Genomic DNA, 17,090 nt, shown 5'->3' with positions numbered 1-17,090 from the left:
AAAAAAGACGCATAAAGAAAGGGTGCATTCATTGATTGTTAAGCGGCCTGAGCCTGCCTCGTAATAATTATTTTAAGCAAAGACATATAACAATTGACCAAACGAGATGGCATGCAAATATCGTGGAATGACATGTGGATCACATGAGTGTGGCATACGCATGTGAAGAATGCATAAATGTGATCATTCAATACTAGATACGCATACAATAAATGCGTATTCTTTGTTTATTTTTGTTTTCTATACTCGTAGATAGTGAATGCCTAGTGGTCATTTAAAGCATTGTTCCTGTACATAATCATTTTGGACAATGTTCTGCGCAAACTGATTATAAAAATTAAAATGCACTCACCCACTACAAATTAATTATCGTTATATTTTTATATTAACTTTGTAATATACAATAGATACATGTGTTTTAGATGAAATTAATTATCTAATATAAGTCACAAATTAAATTAAAATAATATGGAATTAAATTAAAAAAGTCATTGTGATAACTAAAATAAATCCATACCCTCTTGATCCGGTGATTGGAGAATTCAATTCTTACTAAACGCAAGACCTTGTCATTGTGTCTAAATATTTATAATAAATTTGTCCTCAATTTAATATGAAACAGTGTAATACTGAAAAGACAATTCTAACACGTTTTAATTATTTAAAATAATGTATCCCGGCCTAATATTAAATGGTGTAATAATAATTTGTGACGAAGTGAGACGTCAAATCATGCAATAAAGGGTGTTAATTTGGGATGTCAAAAATTTACAATCAATAAATTCTGGTGTTAATTTCATTCCTAATTTCGATCATCGAGAAATATATTTTAGAACTTGAATCATAAACAAAATATAATAAATAAAATTGACATATGGTAGTGCCAAATGCCAATCGTGGTAGTATTTTTTAAAAATAATACTAAAAATGATGTGAAAATGGAAAAATATAAGGGTAATTTTTTTTATTATGTGTCAAACAACCAGGTGAGTTATCTAATATTCCAGGAAAGAAAAATCATTGATTTGCATATTCATGCAAATGTGAGCGACTGTATAGATTGTCACAAGTTCAAAAACCTTTAAACGACCAACATGATTCTGCAGTTCTATTCTGAAATTCTAATGCAGGCTTTACTTGGACAAGCACCACACTAATACTCGATTCACTTTATCCACTGATTTCGAAGTTAAGTGCATAGCTGACTTCATATGTGATATATGGTCTATATAAGATGTACAGAGCTGATAAGTGGTAAGACTGTACCGGAAAAAATTCCTTGAAGGCGACTATAACACAGCAGTAAGTTTTATGTTCTTTAATCTGTCTCGTAGATGTAGAAAATGAGATTTGTGTGGGAATATGGATTTCTCTACCTTGGGCAGATTGCAGCAAAAGCAGGCAATGTCTTCCTCTTACTAGGACCATAGAGAACCCTGTTTATATAAGCATCAACTTCTTCTCTAGACAGAGCTTTGTCAGCCGAGGAAGAACAAGGCAAGGCAACCTCAATGTCATCATCCAGCGGAGACCAATCACTGTTAGCAAATATGAAGCTTTCAGAGCAGTCCATGGCATTCTGTAGTTTAATAGGTGAGACTGTTGGAGTGATTGAAGTCTTTCCAGCACAGGTCATGGGTTTCTCTAGGTTGATAGGTGAGACAGTTCCAGGTTTCGAAGGAATCATACTGACTGGTGAATCTGTAGCAGATGCGGGAGAATTGTGTTGTGAGACTATCTGTGTTGTCGACAAGCTCTTTCCAGCACAGTTCATGGATTCCTCTAGCTTGCCAGGTAAAAGAGTTTCTGAAGGAATCACAGAGAACGGTGAATCTTCCAATGATGCAGGTGAATTGTTCAATGTGATTGTTGTTCTTGTTGTCAAAGGGCTCTTTCCAGCACACTTAGCGGCTTTCTCTAACTTCATAGGTAAGAGAATTTCTGAAGGAATTGCACAGAGAGGTGAATCTTTTGATGATGCAGGTGAATTGTTCTGTGAGATTGTTCGTGCTGTCAAAGGGCTCCTTCCAGCACAGTTCATGGCTTTCTCTAGCTTGATAGGTAAGACAGCTTGAGTTTTTGAAGCAGGGATAGGAGAATCAGTTGCTGATGCAGGCGAATTGTTCTGTGAGACTGTTCGACTCGCTAAAGTAAATGGAGAATCTGTTCCTGATGCAGGCGAATTGGTCTGTTCATGACTAAAGCGACACTGTGAGCCATATGAGCATGTTCCTGAACTATATGCCCTGCAAATCTGGGTCTACAAATACCAAAAGACATTTATTTAGCACTGTATAAATTATGTCTACACTGTCAATAAAGAGAAAATAGACACAAAAGTAGCAACAACGTCTTTTTTAACAGATGATGAGTTCACTTCTACATTCTAACTGATGACTTTCTCTACCTCTGATTTGCTCTTGTTAAAAAACCGAGTTGGACGCAGCTCTTCCTTTCCATGTGCAAACTGTAAAATATGGAGCTAAGATGGTTAAAGGATATCATATGCAAAGCACAGGTAAGAATCTGTATAAGATGTAATCATGCTCGAGTACTCTCAAGCAATTAGCTGTAAAATTTCTATGCCAAGTGATTTGCTTTAGGATAACAGTGGTTAAAACAGCAGAATGGATAGTTTTTAGGAAAATAATAATCATTAATAACTTACAATGAGAACAACGATCTAAACATAACTTTCTAGTTTATAGTGATTGATGCCATGAATTTGAAGAGTCCCATCTAGTCCAAATGTTCAGTAGCATATGGATTAGACTTTGATCGAAGATGCATTAACCCGTAAGTGTAAAAGATGTGTGTCATTTATTTAGTTTCCTACAATACAAATATATGACGAAAAATTTGATTTCTAATGAATTTTATCTGCATGCAAAAACCATATATATTAGAGAAAAAACACCTAGGCTTACAGTAAACTGGCTTAACTACTCATTTTATCTCTTTCAACCATCACAATTCACAGAGCCCTTGTTTTACATGAATAACATTAAAATGAAGCACATTGTGCCTGAAAGGAGTCAATTCATTTCCACTACCACAACTTCTGCTGGCACTAAGACACATACAAGAAGAAAGCTTAGGATTTGCTTGTATGACAAGAATTCTACATCAGCTTCATACTCTTTAAATTGTTGACAAAGTACTCCTAAAACACATAACTTTATAGGTATAGAGTTGCCAGACTATTAAACAAGGAGAAACTGGTATTTAATAATATGACTAGTAATTACATATCGGAACAAAAACTTCACAGTATTAGTAATACAGTAAAATACGTATAGACAAGACTTCTCCAGATCACAGAGTTAGAGCACTACCGTTGACATATTTTTTGTGCTTGTTAATGTATTAGCTTAACAAGTGCACAACCAATTCTTAGCACAGCCATTTTTTTTTTTTGAAGCACAGCCATTTTTTTGTTGTTGAAACTAATTTCAACGATATACTAAAATTGTATTTGGTTCTCATCCAATTCGCTGGAATAGATGGAGTTGCAACTACTATTTGATGCAGAATCAATTCAAAAGTAACAGATGTGAGTATAAAATAATAAACCCTCCATGTCAAATATCATAAATGTATCATCAGAGTATGCAATTCAAGTCCGCACATAATTAACAGGACTATATGTAAACAAGTGTAGTAAACAGGGTTTCACGTTCCAAAATTCTTGTTTGTAACTTGCTTCCACTATTATATCTAGTAAACCAAAGGAATGATTAATTTCGCTAAAGGAAGTGTAGACTTCAATATTTAAAATTCTTGTGCACAAGTATGTGTTTGATCATTTTAAATTGATTGAATCAATCTGCATAAGAGGATATTCTGCTACCAAAGAAATGATCATAATTGCTTAAGAAATTATGCACTTAGCATTTATTATTGTTCAGGCCTAGCTTAGACTATTATATAAAGCATTAGAAAGGCTCTCTGATTCACAAATGTGCTCAATCATCGACAAGTAGTATGCAAAGATGGAACATAATCACTATATAAAGATTAGATCCTCATATTATACCTGACATTTAGCTCCATAGCGACAAGTTCCAAAATCCTCCCAAGATCGACAAATCTCAGTCTTATAAAAGCTTTTACCTCCCGAAGACGATGAACCACCAGAATCAGATGTAGATGACGAAGACCTCACCCTACTAGCAGCCACTGGTCCTACCAAAATTCCGTCCATAACAAGCACATCCTCCTCCACCTTGACCGAAGTCTTAAACAACGTGTTTGGCGAAATATCCAAATTCTCAATTGCAGACAACGGCGATCCTCCAGAACGGTAGTACCTGACAATTGGAGATTCCAGATTCTCTGAACTGTTCAGAACATTTGAATTTGCTCGCAAATCAAAACCAGGACTTCTCGGTGTATGATTATATACACCGACAGGCGTGTTGCTGAAAGGCGAAATTCCACTGCGCAAGGCCATCACTTTATGAAGCTTAGAATTGTTATCTATGTAAATCCTTTCCATTGAATTTCACTCTGTTGATACAAAAACAAAACAGAAATTCAATCAAATGCTTATAATTAAACTAAACCGCTACAAATTCATCAAAAACATAGCATTAATCAACAATTTTATGTGCAAGTACACAATTTTTTAAGTTACGAACTCGCGCCAAAATTCTTGCAATCTCTCTCTCTCTCTCTCTCTCTCTCTCTCTCTCTCATTCAAACAATTTCAAAACTAAATTACATGAAATTTGTCAGGATTCGGACATGTATATACACACAGACACATACATGACTGTACAAACTTTTTGAGTTTCGCACTCGCGCCAAAAATGCAATCTCTCTCGAAAAACACTCAATCGGACAATTCGAAACTTGATTAGCATGAAATTTGCCAGAAATCGGATTATATCGTGTATATGATGCATATATACAAACATATAAAGATGATTATCTAGGTAACATACATGTACGTAACTACATTATCATATATAATCAGTTACAGATCATATATTGAATGATGAGATGAAATTGAGAGAGAGAGAGAGAGCTGACCTCGACCGACGAAGCGAAATGAAGAAGCTTTGAGTTGTTATTGGAAGATTACTCTCAAGCTGTGGAGTATGATGCTGCTGAGCTGCTCTATATATACTTTTACCAAATCCGTTGTTTGTGTATGTATTGGTATTTTTGGTGTGGTATACAAAATTGCAGGCTCTGATCACAGACAATTCCGGTTATTTTTAAAAATATTTTATTCTTGAATAGGTGAATTTGAACCGAGATTTGTAAATAATGTATTCACTTCATTTTTTATTAACCAAATTTTAGGTTATTGATATAGAAGATGTTCCCTCAAAATTGACAGTTCATTGTTAAACAACAAATTATTTGATGCCGTAACAAACAATCAATTGAGAGAAACCGAGCTTATATGCCTGACAAAGGCCCGGACCCTATAAATATTGATCATTCTTTTTTTTTTTTTACAATTAAAGCTTATATGGCTTACAAAATCATATCTGTTCTAATACTTCTCGAAATGAGTGAGAGGGGTTAAATATCAAAACGGTCATTGAAATGGAGGTCATATATCACTTAGCTCACTGATCTGAACGGGGTATCATTTCAATCATTAAAGTCATAATAAATATCATTGAAGTACCTCCAAATTTTAGTTCACGAAGTAAAAATATTATTTATAGAGTTTTACACATTGTTCTTGATTGCTACCACAACCAAGTAAAAGGTTATGATTTCCAGTATATATGACAATATATTTAGATTTTATCAATTTTTTTTACTATTTATTTTTAATTAAAACAAAAATCATAATTATATAATAAAAAATAAATAGTAAACAAAATTGATAAAATCTAAATATATTATTATTAATACCAGAAGTCATAACCTTTTATTTGGTTCTGGTAGTATTCGAAAACAATGTGTCAAACTCTATAAATAATATTTTTACTCCTTAAATTAAAATTTGGAGGTACTTGATTGATATTTATTGTGACTTTAATGATCGAAATGATACCTCGTTAAGATCAGTGAGTAAAGTGATATATGGCCTCCACCTCAGTGACCACTTTGATATTTAACCCGAGTGAGAGTCAAATCCGGTATCTAAAATCGACAGAGAAGGATAAACCAACCCATTAGACTATCGTTGAATACTTGAATTGGTTGTGGTGTCCTTTTTAGAAGTAAAATTGACTATAAAAAATAAAAAGAGAAATGGTCAAATCATGAATAACACAGTTCAATTTCCTGGAAAACTTTGTTATCCTTTATGATTAGATTATTCCTTGAAAAACAAACAGAAACTTCAATAGCCATCAAGAATTGGCAACTGCATTCTAAATCCTAATAGTCAAGGAGCTTTTCAAATTCCCTATATGAAGAACATGCATACCTAATGCCACTTTTCGATTACCACCCTCATCCACCATGCTCAAATGCTTGCACACATCTACACTAAACTTAACAACTCCTTGTGCTTGTGGTGTCAAATGCACCTTCTCGAACCCCAACAAGTGTTTCTGTGGTGCATTGTGCACTGCAGGAGGACTCGAAAACAAGAACACCGTGTGGCTTCCACTCATTTGTCCTGCATTTTTTACTCTCAGTTCAACGTCGAAAACAACATTGTTGCAACTCTCTTCCAGGGCATCAATGGACTTGCACCTAGATGACTTGCACACATGGCCTTCAGCTAGTGGAACTGCCACAAGTTTCGGTGCTTTTACTAAGTGATGGCTGAATTCGGAGTAGCTTAGCCCGTCCCCAAATGTGTATATGGTTGGCCCTATGTAGAATCTGTAAGTTCTGCCTGGATAGCCCGTGGCAGGATCAGGCCTCATGTTCATGTTTGTCATGTTCACCTTGTTAACGTATGATTGTGGATACCATGTCATCGGTAGTCTTCCACCTGCAAAAAATAAAATAAAAAGTCAAGTGTTAAAAGTGTTAACGCAAAAGGTTTGATTAATTTGGCAGTGTTATTTGAGTTTTTAGAACTTGCTTGGATTAAAAAAACCGAAAATAACATCTGCTATTGCAGCTCCACCAGCTTCACCGGGAAAACCAACCCATAATATGCTAGTAATTTTAGGATCATCCTTAGCAAATTGCACATCCATTCCACCTCCAGACATTATCACAAGAATTACAGGTCCTTTTGATGCCTTGGCAACTTGTTGAATTAGTAATGTCTGCTGTCCTGGAAGTGTAATGTCAATCCTATCACGACTCTCGGTTTCAATAGATTGATCATCCCCTACTATTAGAACTGTAGCATCTGCTGTCGAAGCTATTTTTGTTGCCGCGTCAACTTGTGCTGTTGCACATGCTACGTTGGCACAACCAGGTGCATACGATGTTGGAACTAATGCTGTTAGGCCTTGCAACGGAGTTGTATATTTGCATGGAGTACCTGGAAACATACACATTAGGTATATTTTCAGTGAGTACCACGTAAAATAATGCTAAATTTTTTTACAGAGTTTTATGAAAGTGATTTGTTCAAAGCGATAATATCAGTAGCCCAAATAATTATACCTTCATAGTTTGCAATCATGGTTTTTGTGACATTGGCATTGGGTCCGATTACTGCCAAGGACTTGATGGCTTTGATCGATAGTGGTAGCGATCCAGGGCTGTTCTTGAGCAGAACTGTGCCCTGTCTTGCAGCTTCTCGGGCCAGCTCTTGGTTTGCGGTGGTGCAGACATCTTTCGGACCTAATTGCCCATATAATTGCTTGCTTGGATCACCATCAAAGAAACCAAGTCTTACCAATGTTGCAAAATTATTGGTGACTGCATTATCAAGGTCTGCTTCTTTCACTAGCCCCTCTTTAACTGCATCTTCTGTATGTTTTGCTAGAAAATCCCCACAGTTGAGGTCCAAACCAGCTTTTATAGCAATTGCTGCAGTCTCCTGTGGTGTCTTGGTGTAATGTTGGGAATTAAACATCACATCTAATGAATCACAATCAGAACTTATGTATCTGTAAAAACCAAAATTCAGAAGAAATACAGTTATCACTTAAACCAACATGTATGCTTAAAAAAGAAATCCAGAAAAAAAATGAGGAATTACTTTGCATTAAGATTGCACATTTTCTGCGATCAAGAGTCCACGGGTAAGGAAAATTACCCGTTAAGTTTCCATTCGCCTCGGATCACGCCTGCAAGTAGGTCTGGATCTCCACAAGTAGCCTTGCCATTAACTTGGTTGTAGGAACACATGACACTAGCAACATTCCCATCAATAACACAGCTCTTGAATGGGGGCTGATAAGTGTCATCCAAATCTTGTTTTGTCACCTAAACCAAAAATTTAAAGATTTCAACAATTCTTGCAGAATGTAGAGTTTATTCTGTAGATCAAAAAGGTTTCTTCTACTTCTTAAGATTATAGAATTACCACAGCATTGAAATGATATCGGTCAATCCCTTTCCAATTATCAACATCATAAGCTGTATAATGTTTGCAGCAAGCTCCAACTTTAAGGCGCTCTTTGTCACCGTCATCTCTTTCTTGTAAACCTTTCACATATGATGCACCATATTTACTTGTCAGTAAAGGGTCTTCTCCTGGTGTTTCGTGACCTCTTCCCCATCGAGGATCTCTGTAAATGTTAATGTTTGGTGACCAATATGTTAATCCAGCTAAACCAACATTGTACATTGCTCTTGCTTCATTTGATACCACCTGCATACATTCATGTTATGATTACTTATTTCTACTCTTCCGTTGCATCACAAAAATATAAATAAAAACTCATTGGTTCTATCTGCAGTTCTTATCTAATGTACAAAATCATTGTTTACTCATCCTGTCGTACATGCTGTAAACTGTCAGTAAAGAGTCTATCTAGTGCCTAACTGGAGATTAATTTGTCGCTATCTATATCAATTTGCGTGGTGAGTAATTAGCACTAAGATGACTTTGAACACAGAACAAAACTTAGGCACTGTCCTTTCAAAGATGTTCACTATGTAAAGATCGTACTCAGTTCACAAGACTCAAACTCTGGAACAAGCAAATTTAAAATGAAGCATCAGAATTGCATAGCTGTATAATACACATTAGTCCTGAGTTTGGTAGGTCGTTTACTTTATAACAAGTTGGGATGATATAATCTACTTTATCATTGAATTTCATGGTAAATCCAGAAGATAAAGGAAAATCACATGCTTGTTCGAAACCTTCCCTTTCCAACAAGGCAAAGTCATGGCTCCACTTACTTTGTGAAAGAAAAACATGGCAGATAAATTGCATATAGATAGAGCCTCCACATAATACTAAAATGGTTAGATCACAATAGAGGAATATAAGAATTTTTGTAACCTACCAAAACAAGAAAACAATTCAAGTCCTCGAAAGTCAGCAAGAATGTCCTCAAGTAGTTAAACTTTATGTCGAAAATCTAGCAAGTCCACAGCTAATGCCTATCTAAATCCTTATGCATATGATATTTAGTCTTCATTGGAATTCATTTCCTAAAGATTAGCTCTTGTTTTGTTTAAAATACGAGTTTTAGACGTTCTGCAATCACTAAACAATGAATTTATTGTTTCCATCAAGATTAGCAGATATTAAACTTATTTCTAATCTTGGGGCATTTTATCTTTTAGGCCGGCCGCGTTGCCTGGCCAGTCAAGGCAATAAAATGTACGATTAGTAACATTTGGATCTAATTCATGGAAATAATGATTAGTAACTTGGAAACATTCATACATTTTCATATGCCAATCACTTTTCTGAGATAGAAAACCTAGTACCATGATTCAGATAAAATGGATGCAAAAATCTCTGTGAAAACTAAAGTTGCAGAAGAAATATTTTTGATGATACAGTGAAGTTGTTACCTTTCCAATAGCTTCAAATAATGAACTATTGAACGAAGCTGCCGTGCAGATAACTTGAGGGAAACTAGTAGCTCCGGGGACCAGACTCGAAAAATGAGTCCCCGGGCCAACATAGGAGACACCATGCAAGGCCTCAGACCACCACTCATATTTCGGTACTCCAAGCCTACTAGCTCCACCTGCATTATTCACCAGGTTCGCAATTTTCTCCTGCAATGTCAGCCGCTTCACTAAGTCACTCACTCTTGTTTTCACGTCTAGTTTCGGATCACAGAACGCGTAGTTCGCCACTTCAGGGTTCTTGGCAACATCACAAGCGAAAACAGCAGAAGATTGTGCTAGAACTCGAGTAGACGGGGAGGAAACGAAACAGAGGATGTGAAAACAGAGCAAAACAGAGGATAGTACTCTGTTCTGAGAGGACACCATTGTGTAAAAACAGGGTACCCCCAGAACAGAGAAATGGCAAAATGTAGATAATATAAAGATGGGAATGAGACGATTGATTAATGTGTAGTGATTGTTATATAGTGGAAGCGTGTTACATAAGTAAATTTTAATATATGTTGTTTTCTAGTAGCCCGTGATAGATGTAGGCAAAGATGGTCTGCTACCATGTCTATATATTATACGTAAAGGTGCGTCATCAGAGTACGAGAGTTCGAATCTTGTAAAAGATAAAATATGATAAAATACGTGTTTGAGTATGTTTGATTATAAAAATAACTTTTAACAAAGAATCTCCACTCCCTCATAAATTCTGCAGAGTAACTTCCAAAACTAATATTCATATATATACTTGTAGAAGAGAAAGTAGACAAATTTGACGTGCGATTGAACTATTTCACCAAAATGTATAATCTATCAGCAGTCGGTCCGGATGGTCCAACAATGTTTTGGGTCTAGAGGACTAGGATGGTCTATTTTAGTCTTCGAAAAGGGTCAGTTGCTTAATTTTTAATAATGTTCGATTATACAGCTCTACTAAAATTCAAATGCGTGAAATTTTATAATTTCATAATTATAATGATCGAGATCTTTTTGACACATTTTAAATGTTGTTCAATTATACGAGTCAAACATGTAATTCTACTGAAACTCGAACCCGCGATTTTTGATATCTTTATAATTTTAAATATTGAGATTCTTTTTGACACCTCGATCGGATACGATTTTGCTTGTACGTGCATTGCATGGCCGCAGTAAGCACCATGTAATCTCGATAGCATACAATTTGGTCGAGTTTTGTGATGTGTGCAAGACTGCAACTCTCGTGAAAGATGAAAAAGGCTGATTTTGATTTGTGTTACATGAGTTGATGCATGAAGTTGATCAACATGAAATTCAGAAAACAGGAAACCACGCACAGAGTCTCGTATATTGTCTTGGTTTGTGTAAGATTGTGTCAGTCAAGTTGCGGCTTGTGAGTGTAAGAACTAAGAAGGCCCCGTGATATATAATTGACGGTGAACCAGCTGTATGTATTTTATATCCATCTATCCATTTTTCAGTTTCTACGTTTGTCCTGTTTTTTACCCCATTTAAGATTCAGACAGCTGATATTACTTGCTCTGTGTCACCTGTCAAACATGCATTTAGAATCCAAATTTCGGAATCGTCTTATATATAAGTTTAAGTTCAAGAATATGTAGGATATATATGAATTAAGTTTAGAAAAACGGACCTTTAGGGTGTCCACGTGTTTATAATTCCTATTTTTGTAATTGTTTATAGAGTTAATAATACAATGAGAGTATTTTCAAGATGATGGCTAAAATTTATTGATAATCAAATTTTATTTTATTTTACTTGAAGGGCTAGGGAGACCGACCCAGGAGAATTTAGAGAAACCAAAATCACTCCTCAAAATCGAGGATAACACAGCATATTAAAAACCCAGTCCAGAAGAGCACGATTGGATAGCCCAAGTGGTGGGCTTATCCTCTGTTGTCCCGGGACACCCGGGTTCGACTCTGGCTCACCCCGAGATTTATTAGAACAGATACTAATTTGTAAGGCGTATAAGCCTGCATCGTAGTGAGCTGCATGATTACCAGAGCAGGCACACTGATATCCTCTATAATGACAACAGAATATCATTAGATTAAAGAGAAGATAAGCATTAATTTTACAGCCCAAACTATTGTTAATAAAACTTAGGCCCCGTTTGTTTACAGGTGAACGAGTCAGGCTGGACTGAATGAGTGAGTTTTAATCATCCTGACCGTTTGTTCAAAACATCGTTTATCTGGACGACCCCCAAATTTATCTGGACGACAGATGTTAAAATATTTAACTGAACCATCCAGTCGTGATGTGGGCTTTAGTTGCTAGAATCTGTCTGTGACTATTTTCATAAGTTTACATATATTAATATTTTTTTGGGTTATAATTTATATTCATAATTGCTTAAATAATTTTGTTTACTAATACATATATATCATTTTTCATAAATTACATGCGCTTATTGAAATAATTTATTTAATTCACACGAAAGTAATGTAAGATAATTACAAATAAATAAGCTAATTTTTGTATAAAATTTTGTGTTGAGATTCTAGAAAATAAATGAACCGATTAAATGATGCACAATTATCAGAATAAATAATAATAATCTTTTATCCAAACAATTAAATAATAATTTAAAATAATAAGTTGTGTCATTCAGAAAAAATAAAAGCGGCACTAACAAACAACATCATCTCTTCATCGTCCAGATTTGTTATTGGTTCAGAATTTTATTCGTTCAGAAAATAGTATTCAGATTTAACAAATGACCCCTTACATCAGAGTTTATCCCCACAACACCTATATTATGAAAATGTGAAAATTTTAACCATTATTCATTTAACATCGTATCATTAATAAGAATTTGACGACAACCACTTTTTGGAAACGGCAGAAAAGTCCGTCCACATTTTTATTTTTTAAAAACTTCAAGCACTAATTTATAAAAATTTGATCATCATCCCAAAATTAACTCTCAATTATGTACAAGTCCAAACGTTTAAACTCCTAAAGTTTATAACTATTTATATGAATTTAAAAAGATAATAATACATATATGAATTAGTCATCGAAAATTTAAGTTTGATCAAGGTCTGTAAATCTCAAAACCGGGGCTCCAGTCTTTCAACCTACTGCACATTGCTTAGTATCGTCTTCTGTTGGTGTTTAGATCAGTGATGGAAAATGAAATAAAAAAGAAAGAGATTTCAAGTAAAAATTTCGAGAAAAGAGAAAGAAGTGAATCATGCGATTGATGAAAATGAGGTTTAATCGTCACAACTCACAACCGTTTTTTCAATCAGACAGCTGCACATCAAAACAAGATTAAGATTAAAATGAATGAATCGAAAGCTGTATCGGTTGTTTAAGTTCGGTTGGTATGTAATAATGTAAATCAAAAGTGGACGTGGAAATGGCTTGGAGATTAGACAAGCTAACTGATTACTTTTGTAATTATCAAATCAATCATGCACACTATAATTTCTTAATTGCTTCTACGTTAAGTGTAAAACTTGTATTCCTATTTAGCGAAAAAAAAAAACTTGTATTCCTAAAAGGATTTGATCGTCAAAATAACATAAACCTGTATTCCTAAAAGGATTTGATTGTCAAAATAACATATTTTCATAGTGTATATTATTATTATTGGAGGATCATGTTGCCCATCTTATATGTATTATTATAAATTCCGTTTTTCTATGGTGTCTCCATGAGCATATATTAAGCACCAAAATTTATGAATTTGGACGATATCTATTGACTTACTTTTTTTAATAATGGTGAATACCCCGGCATTTACAACAAGCACACCAATCAAAACCCTCAATTTTATAAATGTTGGTGCTTAGCATGTGCCTATGGGCACATAGTAGACAAACCCTTATAAATTTTAGGCATTCATGGAAAAAAAAAATAAAAAAGGACAACAGTCATTCATACTAGAAAATGCATTTTATAGTGAAAAAATGTATACAAATAAATTAATTTTGGACGGGTTTGTAAATAATTTTTAAAATTAAATCTATATTTTTAAAACATCTATGAAATGAACATATCAATAATGAATAACATGATTTGTTTTGGATATTGGGGACAGTGTTACAGAAATCGGAAATCGGACCAAATCGGTCGAGCTACCGATTCAAGGATTAATCGGAAATCGGGGATTAATCGGAAGGATTAATCGGAGTTAAAATCGGATTTATTTTAATATTAAAATATTATTTAATATTTATTTTATTATTACATCAGCTATTTAGTAACTAATATATCTACTATATTCATACACTCTATAATTATTCATATTTAAAGTAATATAGTATTTTAATTTTAATAATTTATCACATATACTTCGATTATGAAATATATACAAGGATTAATCGGATTTCAAAAATCGGATCGGTGGCCGACCTTGCAGAGGATTAATCGGGGATTTATCGGTTAAATCGGGGATTTTTAGAACACTGATTGGGGATATTAAAGCTGGTAGTTCATGTGATTATATATCTCTGAGATGATCCCAATCCAGTTGATGATTACTCACTTTGACCTACCACAAGGCACAAAGGCACCAACTAATATAGTATTAATATAAGTGACTGGAACCCACATTTTAAAGCATTAGAGCAAGTCCAACAGCTGCCTCAAATGATGTCCTAAGTCATAATTTGAGGCATTTGATTGAAAACATTGCTCCAACAGTGTCCTAGTGATGCCTTAAATCACTAGGACAACTTACTCCAGCCCTATTTTTAGGGCTCACCTACTTGAGCCTCATTTCACTTTTAATAATAAAATATTATCATTCTCTCTCCCCCCACTACTTTTCCCTCTATTTTTCATTCAAAATATTAATATTTTAATAATAGGGCTTGTGGATAAGGCTTTTTGTTGGAGTGAATTTATAAAAGTGATGTCCTAAACTACTAGGACATTATATTTTATTATTTATATAGGGCATCCTCTAAGACACTCTTGGACTTGCTCTTATTAGCGAATAGAAAACCAAGATTTCCATCATTTTGTATTGTGGCAGAGATATAGATGCGGATAATATAAAGAGAAAAGTTAGCGCACACAAGTAGAATTAAGAACCGGAAAGTGGTCAGTTTGTTTTTTTAATTTAAGTTCCCATGTGGGGGTTGTCCGTAGTCCTTTAAATATTTATTCAAAATGTTAATTGTCTACAAATATAGTTAGTTTTAAAACTGGTGAGGGGCTAAGAGTCTAAGACATATACTTTAAGATGTAATAAAATGGTAATTATATTCTATATATGATTCAAACTTTTGTACTAAATTGAATTTTAAATTTCAAGTGATAAAATATTAATTATGTTTAATATAAGATTTAAAGTTTTGTACGTAATTGAATTTTAAATTTTAAATATATTATAAAAAAGTAATTATATTTAGATACAATTTTTTAGCATCCTAATATACGTCTAAGAAAATTAAAAAACCAAAATAAGGCATAGAGAGTAATTTGTATCCGTTATGATATTCAAAAGTATCTCCGACCTCGTGTAGTCCTGGCAAAAATTTACCTGACATATTAAAAATAAAATCTAAATTTATTGATAATACTCTACTGATAGGAGAAACATATAGTGAAATGAAACATCATTATCTTATAAAATTAATATATTTCGTTAATAACAATTTCAAATAATAATAAGGGATCTTTTTAAAAATACCCATCTGTAAAATTATTTTTTTAAAAATACTACCATCTTTTTCATTGTTTTTAAAAATACCTTTTCATAATTTTTTTTTTCAAAAATACAATTTGCAACTTTTGCAACCTCATTTGCAACCTTGGGCGGCGCAGCCGTAAAAGTTGCAAATGAGGTTGCAAAAGTTGCAAATGAGTTTGCAAAAGTTGCAAATGAGGTTGCAAAAGTTGCAAATAAAAATGGAAAGTTGCAACTGCAGTTGCAACTGTTGCAACTGAAAACTGTAAGTTGCAAAAGTTGCAAATGAGGTTGCAAAAGTTGCAAATGAGGTTGCAACTGCAGTTGCAACTTCATTTGCAACCTCAGTTGCAACTTCATTTGCAACCTCAGTTGCAACTAAATGCAACTGAAAACTATATATAGTTGTAAATGAGGTTGCAAAAGTTGCAAATGAGGTTGCAACTGCAGTTGCAACTTTTGCAACCTCAGTTGCAACTAAATGCAACTGAAAACTGTAAGTAATAACAGATGTATGGTGTGCCCCTGGCGGGGCCATTAGATTACAATAGAATCAACTGAATGCAACCATATGCAACTGAATACAACCATATGCAACCATATATGCAATTACAAATCCTGATTTCAAGTTCCAGTTTTCAAATGTCATTTTCGACCTCATTTTCGGAATTATATATATATATATATATATATATATATATCGATTCCGAAAATGAGGTCGAAAATGACATTTGAAAACTGGAACTTGAAATCAGGTTGCAACACGGCTGGCGCCGCCTGTAGTTGCAAATGAGGTTGCAAAAGTTGCAAACAGTATATTTGAATTTTTTTTTTTATGAAAAGGTATTTTCAAAAATAATTCTGAAAGGTAGTATTTTTGAAAACAATAAAAGAAAAGGTAGGTAGTTTTGTAGATTTCCCTAATAATAACAATGTACTATTATGATATAGTAGATTATTATACTCAATCTTTTCAGAACAAAATTTTTTACACTTTCAACAAATTTTTCATAATCAATATTTTATATTATTTTAGTCCGCACCATTAGAGAAGCTCTTATAACTCACTTTGATATTTATCATAGCTACATTATATTTAGATTTTTAATTTCTGAAATAATTTACACTTTTAATATATTTGTTTATATATGATTATAATTTACAGTGTTTTTAGTTTACATAATATACGCTGCAAAATATAAAACAAATCCGAGGAAATAATAAACTTCTGACACGTCCATCTAAATATTCTGTTTTCTTTTATCAGGACGCTTTTGTTTCTGGTATTTGTAAAATTTGGAGTATTAAACATGTGCACAAAAATGAACAATTGGATGCAAATTTAGGGTAACACACACGATATTAAACCCCATGTGCTTTACTTAATAACCACGCATATATGCTATTGGAAAGAATCATGTACTATAAAACAAATCACCATGTTACAAAACATGTTCACGTCGTTTACCCAGATGTGCTTGATTTGATGGAGACTAGGTCAAAGCATTTTTGTTACGGCTTTCATGTCTCG

The 17,090-nt window shown here is 33.9% G+C and overlaps 2 protein-coding genes across 2 annotated transcripts; both read right to left on the bottom strand.

The window, feature by feature from the left end:
• Positions 1-974: 974 nt before the first annotated feature.
• On the bottom strand, positions 975-5,187 carry LOC108220134 (uncharacterized). Its single transcript, XM_017393817.2, has 4 exons — positions 5,035-5,187; positions 4,037-4,509; positions 2,408-2,467; positions 975-2,260 (listed from the first exon to the last, which is right to left on the bottom strand). The coding sequence occupies exons 2-4, from the start codon at positions 4,496-4,498 to the stop codon at positions 1,373-1,375; spliced, it is 1,410 nt and encodes a 469-aa protein (XP_017249306.2). The 5' UTR covers positions 4,499-4,509; positions 5,035-5,187; the 3' UTR covers positions 975-1,372.
• Positions 5,188-6,225: 1,038 nt separating this feature from the next.
• LOC108205137 (beta-xylosidase/alpha-L-arabinofuranosidase 2) lies at positions 6,226-10,382 on the bottom strand. Its single transcript, XM_017374951.2, has 6 exons — positions 9,859-10,382; positions 8,411-8,698; positions 8,141-8,310; positions 7,543-7,991; positions 7,007-7,417; positions 6,226-6,913 (listed from the first exon to the last, which is right to left on the bottom strand). Exons 1-6 carry the CDS (start codon positions 10,285-10,287, stop codon positions 6,342-6,344), a joined length of 2,319 nt encoding a protein of 772 aa, XP_017230440.1. The 5' UTR covers positions 10,288-10,382; the 3' UTR covers positions 6,226-6,341.
• Between the last annotated feature and the right edge of the window lie 6,708 nt (positions 10,383-17,090).

This window comes from Daucus carota, chromosome 1, assembly GCF_001625215.2.
Source record: "Daucus carota subsp. sativus chromosome 1, DH1 v3.0, whole genome shotgun sequence".
Lineage (NCBI taxonomy): Eukaryota > Viridiplantae > Streptophyta > Magnoliopsida > Apiales > Apiaceae > Daucus > Daucus carota.
Note: the sequence above shows the minus strand (reverse complement) of the source record. Positions and strands in the feature narration are given on the sequence as shown.